This window comes from Coturnix japonica, chromosome 26 (assembly GCF_001577835.2).
Source record: "Coturnix japonica isolate 7356 chromosome 26, Coturnix japonica 2.1, whole genome shotgun sequence".
In the NCBI taxonomy this organism is placed as follows: Eukaryota; Metazoa; Chordata; class Aves; order Galliformes; family Phasianidae; genus Coturnix; species Coturnix japonica.
In genome coordinates this window covers 395,437-418,054 of record NC_029541.1, presented here as the reverse complement: position 1 = coordinate 418,054, position 22,618 = coordinate 395,437, and the positions used below count along the sequence as shown (strand labels likewise).

At 57.8% G+C, this 22,618-nt stretch overlaps 3 protein-coding genes across 8 annotated transcripts; 1 reads left to right on the top strand and 2 right to left on the bottom strand.

Annotated features, from left to right (window-relative positions):
- Window positions 1-497: 497 nt before the first annotated feature.
- On the top strand, window positions 498-3,891 carry SMPD2 (sphingomyelin phosphodiesterase 2). Of its 4 annotated transcripts, XM_015884766.2 has the most exons (12): window positions 498-763; window positions 1,192-1,269; window positions 1,657-1,753; window positions 1,839-1,915; window positions 1,979-2,072; window positions 2,158-2,247; window positions 2,506-2,588; window positions 2,694-2,826; window positions 2,909-3,013; window positions 3,082-3,238; window positions 3,485-3,525; window positions 3,744-3,891. In XM_015884766.2, exons 2-12 carry the CDS (start codon window positions 1,220-1,222, stop codon window positions 3,861-3,863), a joined length of 1,047 nt encoding a protein of 348 aa, XP_015740252.1. In that variant the 5' UTR covers window positions 498-763; window positions 1,192-1,219; the 3' UTR covers window positions 3,864-3,891. The 4 variants fall into 4 exon arrangements, with proteins under 4 accessions (XP_015740252.1, XP_015740250.1, XP_015740254.1 ...); XM_015884764.2 differs by having other exon boundaries at window positions 499-763; window positions 3,485-3,891; XM_015884768.1 differs by having other exon boundaries at window positions 652-763; window positions 1,179-1,269; window positions 3,485-3,891.
- On the bottom strand, window positions 3,890-15,128 carry MICAL1 (microtubule associated monooxygenase, calponin and LIM domain containing 1). Its single transcript, XM_015884789.2, has 24 exons — window positions 14,569-15,128; window positions 11,751-12,012; window positions 10,826-11,033; window positions 10,637-10,753; window positions 10,310-10,564; window positions 9,988-10,088; window positions 9,650-9,907; window positions 9,141-9,256; window positions 8,923-9,049; window positions 8,518-8,590; window positions 8,015-8,165; window positions 7,755-7,945; window positions 7,545-7,654; window positions 7,421-7,465; window positions 7,256-7,333; window positions 6,818-6,986; window positions 6,628-6,734; window positions 6,081-6,540; window positions 5,929-5,999; window positions 5,734-5,832; window positions 5,544-5,637; window positions 5,369-5,468; window positions 5,214-5,287; window positions 3,890-5,130 (listed from the first exon to the last, which is right to left on the bottom strand). Exons 2-24 carry the CDS (start codon window positions 12,009-12,011, stop codon window positions 5,000-5,002), a joined length of 3,396 nt encoding a protein of 1,131 aa, XP_015740275.1. The 5' UTR covers window position 12,012; window positions 14,569-15,128; the 3' UTR covers window positions 3,890-4,999.
- A 472-nt stretch (window positions 15,129-15,600) lies between these two features.
- LOC107324606 (lymphoid-restricted membrane protein-like) lies at window positions 15,601-22,268 on the bottom strand. Of its 3 annotated transcripts, XR_004309669.1 has the most exons (16): window positions 21,882-22,268; window positions 20,800-20,948; window positions 20,091-20,137; window positions 19,694-19,770; window positions 19,504-19,600; window positions 19,188-19,263; window positions 19,023-19,050; window positions 18,396-18,536; window positions 18,156-18,287; window positions 17,811-17,958; window positions 17,311-17,363; window positions 17,039-17,109; window positions 16,775-16,825; window positions 16,621-16,697; window positions 16,407-16,526; window positions 16,043-16,156 (listed from the first exon to the last, which is right to left on the bottom strand). XR_004309669.1 is itself a non-coding variant. In XM_015884780.2 (15 exons), the coding sequence occupies exons 2-15, from the start codon at window positions 20,913-20,915 to the stop codon at window positions 15,997-15,999; spliced, it is 1,323 nt and encodes a 440-aa protein (XP_015740266.1). In that variant the 5' UTR covers window positions 20,916-20,948; window positions 21,882-22,268; the 3' UTR covers window positions 15,601-15,996. The 3 variants fall into 3 exon arrangements, 2 of the variants coding, with proteins under 2 accessions (XP_015740266.1, XP_015740267.1); XM_015884780.2 differs by lacking the exon at window positions 17,039-17,109 and having other exon boundaries at window positions 15,601-16,156; XM_015884781.2 differs by lacking the exon at window positions 17,039-17,109 and having other exon boundaries at window positions 15,601-16,156; window positions 19,504-19,561.
- Between the last annotated feature and the right edge of the window lie 350 nt (window positions 22,269-22,618).

Below are 22,618 nucleotides of genomic sequence, written 5' to 3'. Positions count from 1 at the left end.
TGGCTGCCTGCTGGGCTGGCCTCTCCCTGTTCCCACCTCTCTCCCTGCCCTGTCCCCCAGGCTGGAGGGAAAAGCCCTGCAGCATCTCTGGGTTCACTGACCCATATTTGAGGGGACTGCAGCCTGCCCTGTGCCAGCATCAGGCACTGGAGGGCTAAGCGTATGCTGTCAATAACAATCGCTCCTTACAGCTTTGCTTTCACTCCCGTGGCTGCTTAACACCCGATCCTCTCCTATTGCAAGGTGACCCAGAGGCCGTGTTCTAACGCTGGCCGTATTTCCTGCAGTCGAGGAAGCCAAACCGTCCGGCGTGGCATGAAGACACCTGACATACTTATTTCTGCTTCACCCAGCTCAGCTCGCAGGCTGGTCCCAGCCAGAGGTCTGGGCTGCGCGGAGAAGCAGCGCCCGACGGCGCCGCACGGCGCTGCTCAGCGACTCCCATGCGCCCGCGCAGTGCCTCCTCCCCCCATCGCTGCGCGCCGCCCTCCCGGGGCCGCTCCCGGCTGCCTTCCTCTTCCCGTTCCGCACTGCTGACTGCCGGGACTCGTAGTCCAGCTGCCCCCCACCGCCCACGGACCTCGAGCGGCGCGGCACCGCAGCCGGACCGCAGCCGGACCGCAGCCGGACCGGCGCACACACTCCAGGGGAGCTCCCGATTTTGCGCCGCGCTCCGGCTCCGCGCTCTGCTCCGCTCCCACCTGTTGCTCCGCGTCCCGATTCCGCCGCCCACCGAGTGGCATCGGCCCGGGTTGAGAGTTCGGTGAGAGTTGGAGTGGGAGCGGGCCGGGTCGGGCGCGCAGCGCGGCGGCGGGGGACGCGCACGTGGCTCCTTTTTTTTTTTTCCCTCTTTCCAAGTTTTACATTCCTTTGTGTGACGCGCGGTGGGACGGTGCAGTTGGGGTCGGGTCAAGGTTCCCCAGAACTCTCCGTAACTGTTCTCGTGCTCGGGGCGGTGCTGTGTAACTCTGCGGCTCACGTCTATCCAGTGAGCACTGCTCAGTATAGGGAGGTGCCCCATCCTCGCCCCCACCCCTTTCAGCGTCCCCATCAGCGCGGAGTAGGTTTGAATGGTTGACTTCCTATTTTGGGGCAATTAGAGGTTCAGGGGGAGAGGGAGGGAGACTTGGGGGCAGGCTGAGCATTGTGCCGTCCTGTGTGGCTCTGTCACCCCAAAGCTGCTCGCTGCAGGACCCTCCCTGTGCGCTACTGCTGGGCAATGGAGAAGGACCCTGCACTGCGGCTCCGTGTCTTTGACCTCAACTGCTGGTGGGTGCTGAGCCCGGCGGGGCTGTGGGTATGGAGACATCTGCCCTAGGAGGGCCACCTTCATGCCTGCTTCGTTGTGGGATCACACTGTTTTCACAGCCCAAACGGGGCAGGGCATTCAGCTGGGCTTTGACTTACCCCTGTGCTCCTCATTCTCCCATGTGGAAAGAGTCCCCCACGTGCTCCCCAAGTGGGGATGCGCTGCTTCACCTTGCAGGTGGGGAAAGGCATCTTTGAGAAAGAGGCTCCCTGCACATCTCTGTTGTTCCCATTACCCTACCATCCCTCCCCCCCCTCCTCCAACCTGAGTTGCATCCTGCCCCATACCCTCTCCCCCCATTTTGGGTCCCCATGAGCCCTTATCCCCAGCCCCTCTCCATGGCTTAGGGCCATCCGTTACCTGAGCAAGAGGCGTCAGGAGCGCATCTGCCTCATTGGGGACCAGCTGTGCCGGGAGGGCTTCGACCTGGTCCTGCTGCAGGAGGTGAGCTCACTCATGAGCTGATTGTGCCAGGTCTCAGCCCATGTGCTGGGTGCACCTGGTCTCAGCCCATCTCTCTGTTCTGCAGATATGGAGTGAGAGTGACTACAGTGCCCTGAAGGCAAAGCTGGGTGGTTGCTGCCCCTTCTCCCATTATTTCCGAAGGTGAGAAGGGCTGGGACACTCCCTGGAGGGAGGGAGGTGGTTGTTCACTGTGCCCTCCTGCAGCGGTGTCATCGGCAGCGGCCTCTGCGTCTTCTCCAAGTTCCCCATCGTGGACACGCTGCTCTACCAGTACTCGCTCAATGGTTACCCCTATATGGTGAGCGGGGTGGGAAGGGCACGTGGCACCTACAGGGCGCTACTGAACTGTGCCAGTCCCTGACTCCTCCCTTCCCCTTTGGCAGTTGCAGCATGGGGACTGGTTCTGTGGCAAGTCTGTGGGTCTCGTCATTGTCAGGATTGCTGAGATCACCTTCAACATCTATGTCACCCATGTGAGCACCTGAAGGGGATGGGTGGCTGCACCCCTCCTTTGCTGACCCCTCTCTGTGGACTCTGCTAAAATGTGATGATTTAATATTGCATAGGGTGGGGGGACGGTGACCCCAGCTGGGCAGTGCAATGGAATGAAGGTCCCAGGTTGTCAATTGAAATAAGACAGAGCCATGGGACAAAAGCATTGCAGGGAGCCGTGGAGCAGGATAGGTGCTGCAGGGAGGGGATCATGGCTGCTTTGTCCCCTGGTTTTCCAGCTGCATGCTGAGTACAGCCGGGAGAAGGATGCCTACCTGCCCCACCGCGTAGTGCAAGCCTGGGAACTGGCACAGTTCATCCGGTGAGCACTCACAGTTTGCAGCCAGGACTATGGGAGGGGTGCATCAGTGGGATGCCCCATCCCCCAGGGCTGAAACAGAGGGCTGAGTCAGTCCTGTCCCTGCAGCCACACGGCGAAGGCAGCCGATGTGGTGCTGCTGGGGGGGGACCTCAACATGCACCCTGGAGATGTGGGCATCCGGCTTCTGCGTGGCTGGACGGGACTGCGGGATGCCTTCACTGAGGCCAAGCACTTTGAGGTGAGTGGCAGCTCAGCAAGGACCCTCCTGGCCCTGTGTACCCATCCTTGCCCAGGGTACAGCACAGGGCTCTTATTCCCAGGGCTGCGAGGACGGCTGCACCCTCGTTCCAAATAACTGCTTCACTGTCAAGTCGGAGCTGCAGCCCTTCCCGCTGGGCATCCGCATCGACTACATCCTCTACAAGGTGACAGAGTTCCTCTGTGCTGCACGTGGGGCAGAGGACAGCCAGTGACCCCACTGCCCCTTGCCCAGGCTGTCTCCAGCTTCACAGTGAGGTGTGAAGAGCTGAGGACCACCACAGGAACAGTCCCAGGAATGGACATCCCTTACTCAGACCACGAGGCTGTGATGGCAATGCTGTGCATCCAGAGGCTGGGACAGACAGCGGGTGTCACCATTGGCACAGCCAGTAAGGTTTGGGGACACCACTGGGGTCCTCTTGGCATGATCAGTAAGGTTTGGGGACACTAGTGGGATCCCCTTGGCATGGGTTTGAGGACACTGGTGGGGTCCTGCACGGGGATATTGCTGACCTCTGGGTTTGAGAAGGGGAGGATATTTTGGGGCACCCCTTGGAAGGGAGCTGATGGAAATATGCTGGATGGGGACCAAATGGGTGTGGATGGGTGTCACCCCCAAGCCCCTGTTCCAACAGTGCCGGCGCTGATGGAGGTGCTGAGTGAGGCACGGACAGAGGTGTGTGTGGGGCTGCTGGCAGCACGGCGGCAGCGTTATTCCTCAGGCAGGATGGCGGTGCTGGCCATGCTGCTGCTGCTGCTGCAGGCAGCAGGAGTGCTGGGTGTGCTGGGAGGGCTGGCAGCTGGGAAGACCTTCCCTGCTCTCTCTTTCTCCCTGCTGGCCTTCCTTGCCCTTGCCATCCTTCTCCTTTCTGCTGGCCTCCACCTCTTCCACAGCATCGAGGTGAAGATGCTGCAGGGCACCAAGGAGCAGATGGAGATGGCTATGAGGGGGCTGCAGGAACAGCCCCTCCACCGCCACTAACCCAGACCCATCCTGACCCCTTTTTTAGTTGAATAAAATAAAAGAGGTGTTGTAACCCTTTGTGCTGCGTCAAGGAGGTTTTATTTCAGGGCAGGGGGTTGCAGCAGGGTGGGAAGTGCAGAACATCCCACACCCAGGACTCCCATACTGTAAGCTCCATATCACTGTGGAGAAGAGCTGTGCAGCAACTGGGAACTCTTTTAAAGGTCTACACAAAGGCACTGGAATTGCAGAAGCCCCAAAGGGCCAAAGAGGACATGCCCACCTGCACCGTTTGTCCTCAGTGTCACAGATAGTGCCAGCTCTGGGCAAAATCCACTAGGAGAGAAACATCCTCATCCCACAGCACATTGACCCTTGTATCCTGCGGTGGATGGGGACAGTGTGGAGGTGGCATCCAAAAGTGGAGATGCAGAGCTTCTGGCTCAGTCTGGTCTGGCCATTGGTGGCTCCATTTATAAAGCCAGATGTCAGGGGCTGGAGTGGATGCTCCTGTCTGGGATGGATGTCCTGTCCTTGATTAGGGTGGGTGTTCCCAGCTGGGATGGATGCTCTTGGTTGGGATGGATGTCTCAGAGTGGCTTCCAAGCACTGCTCCTGCTGCTGCCCCACCACATCTGGCACCAAGCTGCCACCTGCCCATGGTGGCCAAGGCCATATCTCATTGCCAGGAGCAAAGCCCTTGGGGTATGGTGGGCAGAGAGCTGTTACACACTGGGACTGAGGCACTGTCCTGAGGAAGGCAGTGGAGCAGCTTGAGCACGAGGGGTTTTGCAGGACCAAAAGCTTTCATTGCTGCCAGTTCTGCCTTGTGGCAGCAACCGCTTTGAAGGGGTCACATCTGTGGGATCTTGCAGCGAGAAAGACTCCAGTTCCCCTACAGGCCTTTTTCCTCCTCTGGCAAATCCTGGGCAGAACCATGCAACCCATGTATTTCATGTGCCCTGCAAATTTCATTTTCAAGCAAGCACAAGGCCAAGGCAAAATTCAGCTGGGCATGGGGGGCACTTCTCTGTGCTGCAGAACAGGGGTGCTCCTTGCTGTCACCCCCTCCATAGCAAGTGGGGTCTCAGCTTCACTATGGCAGCTGCCTGCAAAGCAGCTTGGGGTGATGCTCAGCCTGGAGGGGGGCACTGCTAGAGCCCCCCATCTCCCCTCAGAGGATCCTTCAGGGATGCAGCTCACTGAGCCGCTTCTCCTCCTGCATGTGGATGAGTGCGTCGCGCTTGTCTACCACCTTCAGCAGCTCTGCTAGGATCTGCTGCTCAGCTGCACGGTCCTCAGGGGTCTTCAGGGCTTCTGTGGGAGTAGGGGAGGCTGCAACATGGCTGGGGGTTGCCCACCAAACACAGCCCCCACCCCCAGTACACACAGATGCTTACCTTCTGTCTCTATGTACCAACGCAGCTCCTGGTTGAGCTGGCACTGCTGCTCCTCCAGCTTCAGCTCCTGCACCCTGCAGGGCAGAAATGGGGGGAAGTGAGCATAGGGCCAGGGGCCTGGGGGGGTGCCCATGCAGCATAACCCCCAGCCCTACGTGATCATGAGGTCCGACTCTTCCAACATGAGGCTGTTCTTCTTCTGCACCAGGTACAGCAACTGGTTCATCCACTGCGTCTTCTGCTCAGCTGGGCTGTCTGCAGGGCAGTGCAGAGTGAGTGGTATGAACCCCCTCCTTGGGCACGGAGGGTCCCCAGATACCAAGTCCTCACCGCTGTCCTCCCGAAGGTACTTCTCCAGCTTGATGCCCTGCTGCTCCAGGTCTCGGAATGTCACGTCAATCTCCTCCAGCCGCCGCTGGATGGCCTGCGGGGTGAGGAGGGGTAATGGTTGGCCAGTGCATCCCAGTGCATGAGTTAAGGACGGGGATGGGAACCTGGCCTCTACAGCAGGGCTCCTTACCTGGGCTGTGCAGAACCGTTTCATCTGTGCCTCCCGCGCATGGCGGTCCAGTGTGTGTTTCCAGGTGGGGTACTTCTCTGTGACCCCCAGTATCAGGTTCTGTGCAGGGACACGGGGAGGGTGAGGCAGAGCCATATCCGATGCCTTGATTTGGGACAGTGTGGGACCAATGGGTTTGCTGCTGCCTGAACGTACCGTCCCTCCCGTGATGCCCAGGTCCAAGCCTTCCTCTTCCTCCTCTTCCTCACTGTCACTCTCCTCCAGATCTGTGTCCCCCCAAAGCACAGAACAGCTGAGGCACAATGGGGCCCAACGGGGACCCTCAGCCCAGCTCAGCAGCCACCCACCTTCCTCCGTGGCTACTTCTTCTTCCTCCTCCTCCTCCTCCCAGGCCACCATGGCCTGTGGTGCCTGCAGCCGCACCCGTGCTGGCTTGGGGGGAGGCTCAGCCTCTGTGTCACCCATGAGGCTCAGTGAGGAAAGATGGAGCTTCTCCAGGTCTGAGAGGATGATCTTCCTCCTGCCGCCTCTCTCTTCAGCATCCTTCACTGCCTTTGGAGGCTCTGTGATGGGACCTTCGCTCTTCTCATCCTCCTCCAGTGTATCCTCCGGCCCCAAAGCAAGCAGCTCCTGCTCCACCACCTCACCAGCGCCTGTAGCATCCTGCACTTCACCAATGCCCACACCCTCCTCTACCTTGGGCTCGCTGGGTGGCTGTGGGGAAGCGGGTGGGGGTCCAGGCTCCTCCTGCTCAGGGGATGCACAGGGGCTCCCAGCATCCAAGAGCACATGGTCAGTGACAGCATCCTTAGGCCCGGAGGGGTAGCAGAGGACTGATGAGTGTCACACTTAAGCATTCCCTCCCACTATTAGACCCCATTCATGGCCACTTACCCCATCAGACAGCATGGAAGGTTTGTTTGAGAGCAGCGCTGGGGGCTCACCTGAGGGCAGCTCCATGCTAAGGGTGTTGGGGAAGTGAAGTGAGCAATAGAAGTGACCTGGGAGGACGGTGCAAACACACACGATGAGCAAGCAAAGAGAGTTGCCCACCCCCCTGGTTCCGGCCTCCAAACACACTCACCGTCTTCCTCGTTGAAGGCGTAGTCTCCTAGGCGCAGCGTGGCCCCACAGTGCCTGCACTGGAAGCAGCTGCGGTGGAAGAAGAGTCCCTCGGCGCTGGCCCGTTCCAGGATGTAGACGCGGTGTCCACAGAAGTAGCAGGCATCGCTGCTCTCTGGGCGAACCGATGTCTGTGGGAGGACAGCACAGGTTGGGGTGATGTGGGGTGACCCAACCTTTGAGGTTGGGTGGTGCTGGGGGCTCCTGTTGTAGAGGAGCTCGGTGTTGACACAGGGAGGGAGGGAACTGCACAGCCTGACTCAGGAAAACCAGTTGGGTCAGGAAATGCTGTGGGAGGAGCCGGGAGCCTGCAGGCTTCCGCTGACGTAGCCAGTGTGCCAGTCCTTGGCTTGGCCCCTTGTGCAAGAGGATTCCCTTCAGGCACAAGGTGAGGACCAACCTGCACAGGGTCCATGGTGGCAGCAGGTTGTGCATCGTGGTCATTATCCACAGTATCTTCAGATGGCACTGCATCAATCTAAGGGCACAGCAACAAGTAGGATTCAGCACCCCCCCCCAGGCTGCACCTCAAAGAGTGTCCTTTTGGTATTCAGCAGGCACCCACCTCTGTGCTGTGCCTGTTGCTCTTCTTGTCCTCAGCATCCTTCTGCTGCCAGTGAAAATATGGGACTCAGAGTTATGAGGTATGGCTGTGGGGAGCAGCGTGGGGTGATGAGGGGGGTCCTCACCTGAGTGCACTTGTGAGCCAGGATGCGGCTCTTCTGCAGCTTGCTGAGAAAGAGGATGGCCCCTTTGGTGCCACAGGGGGACAGCGGCTTCTTGCTGAGCTCCACTGATGCTGCACAGGGGGGATAGGAACACGTTGGAGATGTAAACGGGGAGCACCCAGCTGGCCCAAGGGGTTCTCAGGGTGGGATAACCCACCCCACAATTCACACCTGGAGGAGGAGGCTTGAATGCTTCATAGAACTGGCTGAGGTAGGTAATGAGCCCCAGGCGGTTGTGCTCGGCCATGGAGGCCATCTCAGCACTGGAGAGGATAGGCTGGATGCCCAGCTCCTGCTCTGCCACGTCCAGCATCAGCTGGTGGGTGCGTATGGGGTCCTGTGGGTCCATGGCATCAAAATCCCTGCCGAAAGGGTGGGATTTTGTCAGGGTGGGTGCTGTAGGGTGGGGGTGTTGGGGGCTGGGCACTTACACCAAATGGGGGCGGAATCGATGGATGAGGGCACAGAGAGCCAAACCACTGGTCCAGGAGGATGTGAAGTCAGTCACCTCCACCCCGTGATACCCATCTGTGCTATCCCGGCACCAGCGCAGCAGCTCCTTGTAGGTGTCTCCACAGACAGCTGGGAAGGCAGCAACACACGTATCCCCATCCCAAACCAAGGACAACCCCATAGAGATCTGCCTCCCATTGCATCATGCTTTAGGTAGGGACTTCATCATGCAGTGTCCCCCAGAGCTCAATTAATGGGATGAGGAAGCATCAGGAGGAGGGAAACAAACACCCCCAAAAGAAAGCAGTGGGATGGGAGATCCCCATGGGGGCTGTGTCATAGGGAATGGGATGGGGTTGCAGACATTGCTGGGAGGATTGCAGCGCCTGTATGCTGGGGTTTCAGAATGAGGGGCTAGGGTGGGAAATCAGGACAGCTGCCGCCCTGCTGTGGCCTGCAGGGACCATGGGGCCGCTCCTACCAGTGCTGAGCCTGTTGTCTATCTTCTTCTTGTGGTCCACCTCCACATTGCCCACAAGGTAGAAGTCTTGGACCTGTCAGGGGGGACATTCAGGTCACCAACTGCATCCAACCAGTGCCATCAGAGCTGAAGCTGGCAAAGGAGACACCCAGACACCCCCTCCCCAGATACCATAGGGAATGCATCACACACCTCGGGGACCTACAGCTGTGATTTCACACCCCTGGGGAACAGAGGACCATGCCAGTTAGGCAGAGAACCATGTCAACTGGTGGCACACAACTGGTGTCACCTCATTGATGGGCACCAAGCTGGATGACTGCTGTCTCTACCACCCAAGCACTCTACACCCTTGGGCTGTGAAGTGGAGAGCTGATGCTCTGCACCTGTACTCTAGGCCAGTACCTGGCTGGGTGTGATAGCTTGCAGGTTGAGGTTGGGGTAGCGTGTGGTGGGGTCGATGCTGTACTGTGTGATGTTCTTGTTGGTGTTGTCTGGAGAGGTCTGCGACAGGCGCTGGTAGATGCTCTCCCTGGGCACAAGGGGATGGTGCTGGGTGTCACATCCACCCTCACACCTTGCCACCACACTGAGCATATGACTGTTCCAGGGTGGACTCTCACCTCTCTGCCAACACCTCCAGAGGAGGGGTCCTGGCCGCCCACCGTCGCACCATCCACGCTGCATCAAAGGCGGCCAGGAAGCCCCGAGCCACACCAGTGCCCAGAGGCCAGAAGGGCTGTGGAGAGGAAGGTAAAGGGTTGGAGAAAAGGATAGGGGTAGGTATGGGGATAGGGATGGATCTGTGTGGCCAGTTGGGATGGCTGGGAGGAGGTAGGGAGCAGCCAGGCTTGGATGGAGATGAAAGCAGGCAGAGGTGGCGAAGCGTGGGCAGAGGGAAAGACAGACATCTCCACTCCAGCTCCATGGCTGCACAGAGGCTGCTGCATGCCAGGAGGAACTGGGCTGCATCCCAACCACCTTCAGTGGGTATGGAGAAGGGATAACCCACCCCCATCAAAGCATCCTGCTACCAGCAATTTGGGTATGTGTTCCTGGGGATAGGACAGCTATCTGGAGCAGTTGGAGCAACAAATGCACAGGGGTCAGGAAACTGAGGCACAGTGCTCACCTCCACCAGGCAATCGCCCACCAGCCCCAGCAATAGGCATGCTCCGTTGTGCTCCCGCACCAGTGCTGCATTCTCAGAGCGTGTCATACAGGTGAAGTCAAACATGTCGACATCTGGCTGGTTGCGATGGTTGAGGGCAAACTCCAGCTCAGGCAGGCAGTAGTTGGTGGAGAAGTTGGCAGCCTCCTTGGCATAGCTGAGCAGTGCATCCCTGTTCACGTTGTCTGGGGACAGGAGGCTCTCAATGTCCGCTTTGTCCTACAGGGATAGGTGGTTCAAACAGGCTGGGGGTGGCATTTGTCCCCATCCCAGTGGTGGGACAAGCCCACTTGCCTCACATGCCGTATTACACCTTTATCCAGCAAGCTCTGTTTTTTGGCAGTCATGACAAAGTAGTGTGTATCATCCTTGTAGTAGACGATGTTCTCCAGATCAATCCCTGGTGACAAGGAAGGAGCTGAGCTGAGCTACCAATGGTCCCCACCAATAGGATCACTGTGTGGGGATATGCACCCACCACAGGGTGTATATCTGGAGCAGAACCCATGAGCTTTATGGGGCCACCACATGTCCCCACCACTGTGGGGAGACATGTGGTGACGTGCACCCACGATAGGGTGCACAACTTAGCCCCCCCCCCACTGACCCAGGACCACTGACCTGTTTTGTTGTAGAGATTTTGGAAAAACTTCTGGTTGTAGATCCGGGCCACACCGCTGATCTCGGCCACCTCCACCTCCTCCCGACTGTGGCGGTTGATGAAATTGGCAGTGATGCCAATAGCCAGCTTGCCCCGCATCTCCTTCCGCCTGAAGCCTTCAGGGACAAACTTGCCTCCCCCAGCCGAGATGAGGACATCAAACTCATAGTGGCTGAGGGGAGAGGAGCTGGGCTGCAGCACAGCCCGCCAGCCGCCTGTGGGACAGGGGAGTCACTGGGGTCTGCTTGTGCCCCTAAGATGTCACCAACCCTACAGCCATGCCTTACCCTGTCCATCTGCTTTGCCTGTGGGGGGATGGAGGCCTTTAAACTGAACCTTGGTATGCACCTCCACACCCAGCAGTAGAGCCACCTTCAACAGGATGAGCTGCAGCTGCCGGATACCTGCAAGGGGACACGGGGAGCAAGGAGAGCTGCACTTTCTGCCCAGCTCTGGGGTGCACCCAAATCACTCACTGATGTGGTCCAGTGTGCCAGTGCAGAAGCGCCCGTAGAACTTCTTGGCACCCAGTGCCCGCAGATCATGGATGGTGAAGGGCCAGAGGTGCAGCACATTGTTACGGGAGAAGGAGTCACGCTTCTCCAGCAGCACCACACGGGCACCAAGCAGCGCCAGCTCGATGGCAGTGCGCAATCCGCAGGGACCAGCACCCACCACCAGACACTGCAGAGGGGACAGATGACATGATGTCCGCGTAATGCGACATCCCCACAATGTGATGTCCCCATGATGTGACATCCCTGCCATGTGTCATTCCCATGGTGCTACATCAGGCTCAAGGCTAATCTCACCCCTGATCTGCCCTAAACCTTTGCTCCATCCTTTCCCACTCCCCTCCTCCCTCCCCATGATGCAAACAGGGTGCCCTGTGGGGCGACCTCCACCTCCCCACAGGCTGAATGGCATCATGGCAATGGCAGCAGCTAAGCGCCAGGCGAGATAAGGTGCGCACGCTTCCTCTCTGCTGCAGATGGGGAAGTTTCGCTGGTAGCAGATTCAGTAATTAGACTGAACTTTGAACCGCTGCTGGGCAGGAAGTGACAGTGGCAGGGAGAGGCGACAGTGGGGAGATGAAGGACAGAATTGAGGTCCCCAGCCCCAGGGGGACACATGGCATTGGGTCACTATGTCCCTCCACCCTTTTGCAGTTCCCACAGTGGGGATAGAATGGACACTGCCAACCGAGCAGCACTGAGGTGGCTTCATGCCATGGGAGGGTACTGGGAGCTAAATATCACATCAAACCACTTCCAGACATTAAACCACATTGCCATCCCAATGGGCACATCCCACATCCTCCACCAAGGACATCCCAATGGATGCTCCCACTCCATGGACACAGTCTGGGGACACAACCTCACATCCTACAGCCATCTGTACCTTGGTGCCAGCGCAGGCAGTGCCCTGATCATAGTCCTTGTGTCCTGCTTTCTTATCCAGCTTGCTCCACAGAGCCTTGGCACTCCAAAAGTTGAGGGCAGCCTTGAAGCTGTGGTAGAGCTGCAGCCCGTTGCCCTTCAGCCCCAGCTGATGACACAGCTCCTTAAAGCAGCTCAGTACCTCCTGGCACTGCTTGGCACGTATGAAGCGCTCAAACAGTGCATGGGCTGGGTCAGTCGGCTCCTCATCGGGTGCACTCATCCTGCAGGGACAACAGGGATAAGAGGAGGACCCCCAAGTGCCATCATCCAGTCCATCCCCATAGAGATGCTGCAGGACCTGGGGTCTGAGCATGAGGTATTTTGTGGCACAGGGTGCAGCAATCTCAGTGACGGTGATACTAGAATCAGGGCCCTTTCCGGCTGCACCCAGTGTCACTGTGCAGGGTGACGTCAGGGAAAGGGAAGGCTGCAGCTTCCTTTGTGCTGTGTGTACCTGCAGCGAGTGAGAGCACTGTTTTGGAGCAAAGCTACCACTTCCTTCCTCTTGTTTTTGGGGCCCCAGCTGCAGGGACAAACCACAGTGCCCCAAGAACGGTGAAACTACTGCTGTGCAACCAGTGCAGGACAGGAAGGGGCAGGACCCTGCTGCCCTGGTTTGAGAGCAGGATTTGCACTGCAACAGCCCAGCAAGGTAAAAGGGAAACAAAACATAATCAGATGACACACAGACAGCTCTGGCAGCACATGGGGAGGTTTCCATCAGAGCTGGGGTGTAGCACTCCCCCAGACCCTGCCCTTGCTCAGCACCTGTCCAATGCTCACTCACGCATCTCCACACACCTCTCCCCAGACCTGGAGGCACCACGCTGCTGTCTCATGCCACGCATAGCACCAAGCTTTGCCCTTTCCATCCACCTCTGAACCATGGGGCTGGGGGATGCTTCCACCCTTGCAGGAGATGCAAGAAATCTCGTACTGTTGCACTGCTCCTCAGCTGCTGTGCTCCCCTCTTTGAACACTGAGCTTTGCCTTTGAGCTGCACCCCAGCTCCCCAAAGCTCTCCAGCCTTACCAGTGGGAAACAATGAATTTGAAGAGCTTGGGGAAACTGAGGCATCCTGCCCACAGCCAGTGGTGTGGGGCCAGGCCTGTGCTCCATGCCAGCGCAACATTCCACCGCAGTACTTTGGCTCAGCAGGGAGGAGTCAGAGCAAGAAGCTGTGTTACTTTGAGTTTCTTACAGAAACGATGCTTATGCTGGTACTCTGTGTCCCCTTTGGTGTGCTTGAACCCCCCCACAACAACAGCTTTTAACAGTAGTCAGAACCACTCTGGCTGCTCAGCTCCTGCAGATTTGCTGCTAGGAAAGGGGGGCGAGGCACTTAGCCCCTGCCTCTGCACTCCCCAGACATAAGCACAAATGCTTTGCGCATTTCTTCTCTTACAGGTGGAGGGAGGATGTGGGTTTGTAGCCAGCCCTGACTCAGCCCAGGACAACTCTGGTTGGAGCAGCTGCAGAAACGAAGCATGTAGGGGAATGCATGCAGAGCAACCCTGGAGTGGGGATGCCCAGTTGTGCTGATGGGGTTTCCCCTTGTCCTGATCCATGGGGATGCAGAGAGGAAGCAGCCCCAGGGGCTGCAGCACTGCTGGCAAGTTCACATCCTCCGGCACATGGAAATAGGGTGGGGAAAGACACAGAACAAATACAGGCTGGGAGGGTTTCCAGCAGCACAGCTTGGCAGCTGGGCCTCTCCCTCTTGCTGTGCATGCTCCCAGCACAGACTGGGATCAGCCCAGAGAGCCCATGGGCCAGTCTGCATGGGATCACCATCCAAGCAGGGTGTTCTCTGCCAAGGGTCTGTGAAAGTGGATATCAGACCCCCTTGGGATGCAGCAACCTTGTGCAGACCGTGGGAGGGTCTCAGCCACTCGCAGTGGAAGTGAGCACTTCTCTGGTGCGTTGTGGGTTTGTTCTGCACAAGGGATACATAAACCACATCCTGACCACATCGCCGAGAACTTATGATGAAGTCAACACTCAGGGGCATCTGAGCTCATGGGGCTCAGCCATGTCCCCTACTCAGCTCCAGCCCCTCAGGCTGCACAGAGGTCACTACAGCTAATGGAATGGGGACAGCTCTGTCCCTTGTCTGATGCTGTTTTGCACTGGTAGTGCAACCAAGAAGCTGCTCTTGCTTGGGCTGGGGATGAGATGGCTGCAGGCAAAAATAACCAAGTATCCTCTCCTCTGAGCTCCCACTGCCTGAGGGGGTGTTGGCTGGGGTAGGATGCCCAGCAGTGCTGCTTTGCAGCAGATGTGCCCTGGAGGGACCACAGACTTGCAAACCCCAAGTTCAATTGGAAAAAAACCCGGGGGCTCCTGCACACCAACTGAGCATCTTCCCCCCACACCGAGCAAGGTGCCAGGATAGGGATAAGCCTCTCCCTTTGCAAAGCTCTTCCTGCTCTGTTCCACCTGGTACTGGGAGCACTGGTGGGACTGGCAAAAGAGTGCAGGATGAGGGAACTACTCCCTTTTCCCTTAGTCTTGGTGGGAGCAGAATGTAGGGGTTAGCAAAGTGAAGACCAACGGGAGACCCATGCAGCTTAGCATCTCAAAGAAACCCCCGGGGCTCAGCAGCTTGCACTGCAAAAAACTGGAGCTATATTTCCGGTGGCACTCGCACAATGCCGTCCCCCTTTCACCCACATTCTCCTTGGAGCAGGACACGGAGCTGGGGGGGCGGGAGGACAGGGGGGTGACCCCTACATCCCCCCCCACCTGGTATGCTCTGCCCATCCCCTCCCGCTCACCTTCAGGTCCGCGCGGTTGGGGAACGGCGCAGGGATGGGGCTGGATGAGGGCTGAAAGGGGCTTCGGCCGCCCGGTTCAATTCCTCCCGGCTCCTCTCCTTCTGATTCTGTTCCTTTCCTCTCTTCTCGACTCTTTTCCTGCTGGAAGGCGGTGCTGGGATCCCAGCAGAGGGGGCAGGGCTGTCTCCGGGTCTGCCCCGTTTTGCCCTGCCACAAATTGTGCTGCAATCGTGGTTTTGGAGAGCGGTGATGAAACAAAGTGCTTTGCTTCTTGTGCTGTGCTTCCTCCCCGCCCCCAGAAATAGAGCCCAGCAGACAGGTCCTGCCCCGGGCAGCAGAGATTCGCTCAGCCTCGGTCTCTAAATGAGCCAACAGTGTCCCCAAGCAGTGCCGCACTCGTGGAAAATTTTGGGGCAGCACTTCCACCTTAACTGAAGGTCCGTGGGGGGATGGAGCTGCCCACTCCCTAAAGAGTGATCCCGGCTGGGTGGATTTTAGGATTTCCCAGCAATGAGCTCCTCGGGGTGCTGCTGCCTGCTCACCCTGTACCCTAGGTATGGGGCTGGTGGAGCGGTGACACACGGTGACAACCTGCCACGCGGCTGTGGTGACTCAGGGACATGGGGTGAGGAAGCACATAGGGACTGTGTGAGTCATGTGCAGCAAGAGGGGATGGCTGTCCCAGAGCCTCCATCCCTCCTTGAGTCCTTCCCAAGAGTCCCACAACAGGACCCTCACTCCACAGCTTGATTGGGCTGGCTGGAGCCCCCCATCCCCATGCAAAACCCCCAGAGCCCACCCATGTTTTGGAGGTAAGGATGTGAAAATGAGGTATTTGTGCAGAACTGGGATTGCCCCCAGCCATGAAGCTGTTTCCGACAGCTCCCTCTGTTTGTGAGTACTTTGTGCTGCTGCAAAGAGGGCGAAGTGGAAATCAGCTCCTTCCAGATGTAGGTTTTTCCCTCGGGGGGGGGGGGGCGACAGATGCAGAAAATTAGCATTAATCTTAATTAAAGCAAAACAGGAACCAGAGCTACAGACCTTTCCTCTCCCTGCATGCCCATGCCAGGGTTGAGGACACAGGCTAAGGTGGTGGTGTTCCCTACAGTGCAGGGCCAAAGAGAGCATTCCTGGGACACAGCCCTAAAGCAAAACTACGTTGGTCATGGGCACTGTCCCCAAGGGAAAGGGGACACACAAGGGACATCCTTGTATCCCTCACAGTGCAATGGCACTGGTTCTAATGAGAACCAGGAAATTCATCGCAGGGCTGCGGGCTGCTACAGCTTTGTGCCTACAAGCTCCAAGCACAGGTCGTCACCCTTTGCTCCCGCATCAAAACTCCCCATTTTTTCCTCCAATTTTATTATTCTACGGCCTCTGTGGTTTATAGGGTGGGTCAGGAGCAGTGATGGGGAGTGGGTGAAGCTAAACTTTGGGTGTTGCTGTGGGCTGCAGCTGCTTCAGCTCCAGGAGGTGGAGGAGGAGGAGGAAGACGATGCTCAGGAGAAGCACACAAAACACAACCCAGTAGGGCTGTGAGATGAAGAGCCACGGCTGCCACAGCTCCACAGGGGACTCCTTGGACCTGAGGACATGGCAACAAAAGGACATCCTTCACCCAAAGGGCACAACACTTGTCCCTAGCAGGGACAAGTTTTATCCCAAACCTGGATGAAACAGGAGTGAGGAGGGCACAGGTAACTCACAATGCATGGGGAAACTGAGGCAGGGAAGGTTCAGTGGGACAGTCACAAACCTCCACCCCCAACCCCCCAACTCCATCCCCACATGCTGGCAGCATTGGGATTGCAGAGCCCCAGGTATGCAGGGCTCACATCATCCTGAGCTGCCCCAGCTCCTCGCCCCCTGTGCTTGATTCCAACTCCTTGCCACCAGCTTCCACCGCCAGTCCCTCGCTCACCATACTGCCCTGGCTTGGCAGCTCCAGTTTGCTCCTGGGGAGGGAGAAATGGGACACTGTGCCCCATGGGATGGTGGCAGACAGAGCCATGTGGTCCCCCCACCCTTCCGCTCACCCAGCACCATTACCTCTGGGTGCTGGGCTGGTGTTGGGTGCCCTCAGGCCCACCAGCCAGAGTTGCTCGGCCATCCACGCCAGAAGTTGGCTGGGCACCAAAGGAAGGAATGTGAGCACCCAGACCTGGTGGCAGAGTCTGCCCATCCCCACTGAGCATGTTCTTACCAAGAGCTGCTTTGGGATGACAGCGATGCTGACTCTGCGGCGCACAGACCCCTGTGGGGAATGGAGGGGATGGGTGAGTGCAGTGCTGATCTCTCCCCACATTCCCCATCCCCAGTGTGAGCAAGGGACACCAAGGAGGAGAAGGGATGCTGCCAGCCTCCCATCTGTATGTGATGAGGAAAAGGGGCGTCAAAGCCAAGAGCATTGTGCCTGTCCCTGCTGCACCAAGCTGTGCCATCTAACCCCTCCTGAGCACTCCCCTACCTCATGAGCTGTAGGGGAAGCAGAGACGAATTCGAGCTGAAGCTAGAGAGCAGCCTCCTCCCCGTCAAGCCCTGCAATGCAGAGGGACTGCCTGAGGTCTCCAGGCTAGCAGCTCTCCCCTACATTTTGCCCCAGGGCTTCTAGAAGACCTTGCCCACAGCAGTGGCTGGGAAGAGGGATGCTGCACTGTGGTAGCAGTGTGTGGGTACAGCAGGGAGTGGGATGTTTGTAGGCAGTGCTGGGAGTTGGGAGATGTGCTGCTCTGCCATTACCTGCTGGAAACCTCGCATCAAGGGGTGAGGCCTCAGCCATTGCTCTGCACCATCTGGAAGAAAAGGGAAGAAACCTCATGTTGCCTCTGGAAAGAAAAATGGGGCTGACATGCAGGCAACTGGGAATGTCCCTTACGCTGGAGGTATACGAAACCACATGCTCTCTGCTTGACACGTGCCACAGGTGTGCCGAGCCAGGGGGAACTGCTTATGCACACACACTGTGCATGGGGTTTGCAGGGACAGGGTGTCCTTTGTGTGCCCCCCACTCCAAATTCCCCACTGGGCTGCAGGACAGCCTCCAGCACCTGCTTCCACTCTGTGGCTGCTGTTACATGGACCCCTCACATTTGTCATCAGGTCTGGCAGCTGCAGCCCCAGCTGCCATCCACCCCCGGTCCCCAGCTGATGGCTCTGCAGCACGGGGTCATGCTGACTTTGGTGGGGGGTTGCAACTGAATCCTGCGATGTTGACCCCCTCAGGGGTGAGTCCACCTCACCCTGGGTCTCTGCCAACTGCTGGTTGCGGGAGTTCTGCTGGATCAGGCACTTCATCTCCTCCAGCTCAGCATGCTCACGCAGGTGGTGACGCTTCAGGTTCTCCACATGTTGGACCATCACCTCTGCCGCTCGGCTCATCCGTGCCTCCTGTGTTCGGGAGGACCAGCCATTGGTTCCCATCATCCCCATTGATGATGCCCCCCGCTAGTCCTCTCTGGGTGCAAACTCGTCCCCTTCCCACACCTAGGGTACTCCAGTGTGTGTCAACAAAGCCCACAAGAGCGCTGGCGGGAGGAGGCACAGCCCCCAGCAATGTGTCACCAGCACCTCTGTCCCTCACCCACCTGGTGTACAGCCCCCAGCTTCTCCGCAGCACTGGTGGCACGTTTGATGGCAGCCTCCAGCACATCCAGGCTGCATTGCAGCTGCTCCAGCACCTCCTTGTAGCTTACATCCATGCAGGATGTGCTCAGCCTCTGCAGGAAGAGAGCACGGAGCTGCTGGAGCTGGGACTTGGAGTCGTCCAAACCTTTCTAAAGCTGGAGATCCCCAGCAGATGTTATCCCCCTCCAGTGCCCACCTACCTCTAGGAAAGTCTGGCACTGCCCCAGCTCCTCCCGGATGTTTTCCTCTGCTGCATCTTGTGCTCGCTTCTCTACCTGCACCCGTTGCTGCAGGGTGAACGTGTCGCAGCGAAATGCCAGGGCGAGGTGGGCAAAGGCTGTCTGTGGGTGGAAGTGCAAAGGACTGCGGCATGAAGGGGAGGCCACTGGGGCCACGCATGGCTGCTGCCATGACACAGCCAGACTCCCTTTCATGTGCCATCAAGCAGTGCTCCATAAGCACCGGGGACAGACTGTGAAATGCAACAAGGCAGGGACACCCCCTGGCAGCTAATAATGCACTGGAATCCCAAGGCCCACTGGTGCTAGGATGCGGATGGCAGACACCAGCTCTTGTTGTAGGTTGTGGTTGGCACACAGGGCAGCAGAGCCTGTCTAAGCCCTGGCACTCACAGGACAGTTAATTTTATGAGGGAGGCTTCCGCTACCTCAGGGTAGCTCGAGGAGCAATTTGCTGGGTGTTCATCGTGCCAACTGCACCACTGCCAATGGACTGCAGAGCCTGGGAGCAGGGCACAGTCCCCTGGCTGGGATTCAGTAGAACACTGATACCCTTTCACCTTCCCCAGCCTGCCCAAAAGCCCTCACCTCCACGTCCTGCTCCGTCAAATTAGTGCTGCAGAAAGAGAACAGCTGTCAGAGCCAGAGGCACAGTGTGAAATGCATGCCAAAATGCCCTTGGTCTGCTCCTGGGGTGCCTCAGGACCTCTGTTCTGCAGCCCCCAGCAGCGATGCAGCCACTCGCCCCATTACCTGTGCAGTCCCAATCTCTCCAGCACTGAGACCTCACTGGGGAAACTGAGCAGCAGCTCCTCTGTGGTTTCTTCACCTTTGGGGAGGACCATATGTGAGGTATTTTGCTTGATCCTCCCTCCCCCATCTCATCATCCCATACAGGTGCCAGTAGGGTGGGAACACCCCAGAGCTTCTGCCAGCAGGGAAGGTTCCCATGTTCCCATCAAGGGAGCTGAACCCTGTCAGGCCACATGGCTCCCATGCTTGTCCCCAGTCACTTCACACTCCACCATAAGGGCACTCAGCCTGGGACCTGGCATGGTGATTCACCCACCTTCCTCAATCCCATCGCCATCTCCAGTGCAAAAAGCCATCTCCTCTGTGTCCGGCTCCTGCGAAGGGGCACTTTCAGGCCAAACCCCTTCCTGGTGCTGAAAGGCATCCCCCCCCCCCCCCCCATAAAAAAAAAAGCATCACTGAGTGGCTCTGCAGTCCCAGACGTGTTGCCCTCCTGTCCTCCTCACCTCACTGACACTCTCCATGCTCTCCTTGCTCCCAGCCAAAACTCTATCCAGGTGCTCCTGGGGACTGCTCATCCTTCCTGGGGACAGAGAGGGGTGGCAGCAGTGTGGCAGCATTCCTATGACAGCCTTGAGACCCCCAGATTCTCCAGGATGCTGGGGAGCATGGGCTGGCAGGTATCCCCCAAAGTACCCCTCACAGGGTTAAGGAGGGGTCCAGGAGGAGCTGTTGGGAAGCAGGTAAGGGTTGCGGGACTGGAGCAGAGATGAGGGTGCAGGGAGTTGCTGCTGGGAAGAGGGACCCCCCCTGGATGCATGCGATGCTGCTCAGGGAGAGAGGAGGCACAAAGCCACCCCCTTCTCCCTTCCCTCTCCTCCCCCCCTCCCCAAATATCTTTACCTTCATCCGGAGCTGTGAGGAGCCTGTCTGGCTCTGCCTGCTGCTCCCTACAGAGAGGAAATGGAGTAAACCCGAAAGCAACTCTGGCATGAAAGGCAGCATCCCACCCGCAGTGCCCAGGACCTGGGTCCTTTCTGGGCATCCTCCGCAGCCCATTCCATCCCCATTGTCCCTGGCATGGGCACAGCAGCTCTCCCTGTGCCTAACAGCCCATCCATTGCAGAGGAGCCAGAGATGAGTCACTGGCCTGCAGCAGTGCTTCTTAGCACATTTATTTTGCCCTGACTGCCAAGCGAACCTCACCGCCAGCTGGCCTCCTTGCAGGCACAGCAGCAAAGCTGGCTTGTGTCACCCCATGGGGACAGCAGGCTTTAGCGTGCAGACATCCCCCCAAAATCCTGCCCTGTGTTCACAGGGTTCTAGCAGCTCTGTGGAGACAGGGATGCTGTAGCATTGCAGTGCATGGAGACATGAGGGCTGCTATGCAAACAGCAGCTGTGCCAGAGCCCCTCACCCAACTAGGGAAGAGTTTGCACTCCCAAACCTCGTTCCTGGCTCCAGGCAGAGCTCAGCAGCACGTTTCCACCTCCTTCCTGCAATTTGCTCCCCAGGATCAGTACCCAGGATAGAAAGCATTGCTGCACCAAAACAAGGCTGAGCACTACATCTAGCACTGCCATCCCTATCCCTACCAAACTGGTGCACACACCTGCTCTGTGGGGGGGTCTTCCGGCAGCCCCTGCGCTGTCGCCGTGCTGCACGCCCCTGGGCTCTTCCATGCACCTCCTTCCCCACTCCCAGCACAGTGTCCACCCTTGGCTTCATCCGCACAGCACAGAGGCTCCAGGACTCATACACCTATCATGAGAGACGCGTATTGGCCGTGCGCAGCTGGGAGAACACCTCTAAACACTGTAGTTTTAAAATCGTTTCTCACCCAGCTGCAGCTCGGAGGCATTTGTAGGAGGATGCTGCCAGGGTGGCCATGGGGAGAGGCAAGTGAGGGATTTGCATTAAGCCACCTCCGTGCAGCACTGAGGATGGGCTTCCCCCTCTGCCATCCCCGTTTCCCACTTCCCACCCATGATTTCCAACTTCAGCAGGTTGACCCTCACCCCTCCATGGGCACTCCCTACCCGGTGCAGAGAGGGAGCAGCCTGGGCTGGGGTCACACCAAGCATCCTGCTAGGCAGGCTCCTGTGCAATGGGATTCCCAGATCCTTCCATAAACAAGCTCAGGTGTCTCATCTGGGTTATTTTCCGATGTTTAAACAACCAAAAGAAAGATGGCAGTAAGCCCAGAGAGTCCCTGTCAGTCCCAGGAGCTGAGGTTGCAGAAATGCAGCTATGGGGCAGAAAGAAATTTATTTCCTTTTTTTTTTTTTTTTTTTTTGGTCAGGGTATGAAATGCAGCACAGATTTAAGGGGCTGACTCTGTGCAAAGCCTCAGCTGAGCTCAGCCATCCCCGTTCTCCCAGAGATCAGTCTTGATCTGGGAAAATCTGACAACTTTCATATCTGTGCATTGGGAACCCCCCAGAAAACAAACCCAATTCATCCCATGAGCATTAGCCTCATCCAGAGGGGCAGTCCCTGCTGCAAAGCATCAGATCTGGGACAGCTGTGGCAGACCCTGCAGCCTGCTGCTTTACCCCATTTCACCACCCACACCATATCTTTGCTCCATAGCTGGAAACACAGAGGAGAAACGGCAGAGCATAAATAACCCCCAGGCAGCCAGCCCCTCTCCCTTGGCTCACTGACTTCACCAAATGCTCCCCAGGTCATTACCTGCCTGAATCCGTCCCAAAAGGCCCCAGCTCAGCCCCAGCCCTCTGCGCAGTTGGGACCCCAGGGATGGGAGCCAGGGCACCAAGCAGTGCACGCTGCCAGCAGCACAGCAATTGCATTTGTGGCAGAAGGAGCTGCCAAGGGAGCAGCTTGAAGGGAGAAGGCCTTTAAAGGACATGCACAAAGCAGTCAGAGCTCTCCATGCAGAGCCAGGCTGGGAACTACACAGGTGGCCCTGCAGCCCCTGTACAGGGTGTGGGAAGTGATGAGGGCTGGAGGGGAAAAGCTGAGCCTCAGCACCAGGTGAAAATCCACACACCATGACATGGGATGCGGCATGAGGGTACACCAGGATGGCTTGTATGTGGTGATATGGGGAAGCCCCATCCCTCCTGCCACCTTTCTTCATCTCAGCCATTAACCTCGATGACCCCTTGTCTAAGTAACCCGTGACACCCCTTCTCTGATCGATGTCTTTGACCAAATCCATCACATCCCCAGAAGCAGCTTTCTTCCCTAAGGAACTTACATGAGTCACACTTGCTACTCAGTGCTACAGAGAACCAGCCTGCAGGCAAGTAGGCACTGTTGTCTCCCTCATCCCATGTCCCCGCTGCAGGTCTTTGGGGTCTGCCACTCTTTAAAGCCCTCAGAGGGCAGCCAGCATATAGCATCTCATCACCTGCAGCAGGGCTGGCCCAGCTCTGTACCAGCTCCTGAGAGCTCAAGATTCAGCC

What these genes read in the sequence shown, in the direction of transcription:
- SMPD2 (XM_015884767.2), top strand. Translation starts at nt 1,332, where the DNA reads ATGCCTGCTTCGTTGTGGGATCACACTGTTTTCACAGCCCAAACGGGG. An exon ending in TTCTCCCATTATTTCCGAAG is followed by an intron (nt 1,916 to 1,978) that starts GTGAGAAGGGCT and finishes GCCCTCCTGCAG; the next exon opens with CGGTGTCATCGGCAGCGGCC. An exon ending in CTGAGGCCAAGCACTTTGAG is followed by an intron (nt 2,827 to 2,908) that starts GTGAGTGGCAGC and finishes TCTTATTCCCAG; the next exon opens with GGCTGCGAGGACGGCTGCAC.
- MICAL1 (XM_015884789.2), bottom strand. Translation starts at nt 12,011, where the DNA reads ATGAGTGCACCCGATGAGGAGCCGACTGACCCAGCCCATGCACTGTTT. An exon ending in TGGGCGATTGCCTGGTGGAG is followed by an intron (nt 9,257 to 9,649) that starts GTGAGCACTGTG and finishes TCCTCTCCACAG; the next exon opens with CCCTTCTGGCCTCTGGGCAC. An exon ending in AAGCTATCACACCCAGCCAG is followed by an intron (nt 8,591 to 8,922) that starts GTACTGGCCTAG and finishes CCCCCCTGACAG; the next exon opens with GTCCAAGACTTCTACCTTGT.
- LOC107324606 (XM_015884780.2), bottom strand. Translation starts at nt 20,915, where the DNA reads ATGAAGCCAAGGGTGGACACTGTGCTGGGAGTGGGGAAGGAGGTGCAT. An exon ending in AAGACCCCCCCACAGAGCAG is followed by an intron (nt 20,138 to 20,799) that starts GTGTGTGCACCA and finishes TCCTCTCTGTAG; the next exon opens with GGAGCAGCAGGCAGAGCCAG. An exon ending in TGACGGAGCAGGACGTGGAG is followed by an intron (nt 18,537 to 19,022) that starts GTGAGGGCTTTT and finishes TTCCACCCACAG; the next exon opens with ACAGCCTTTGCCCACCTCGC.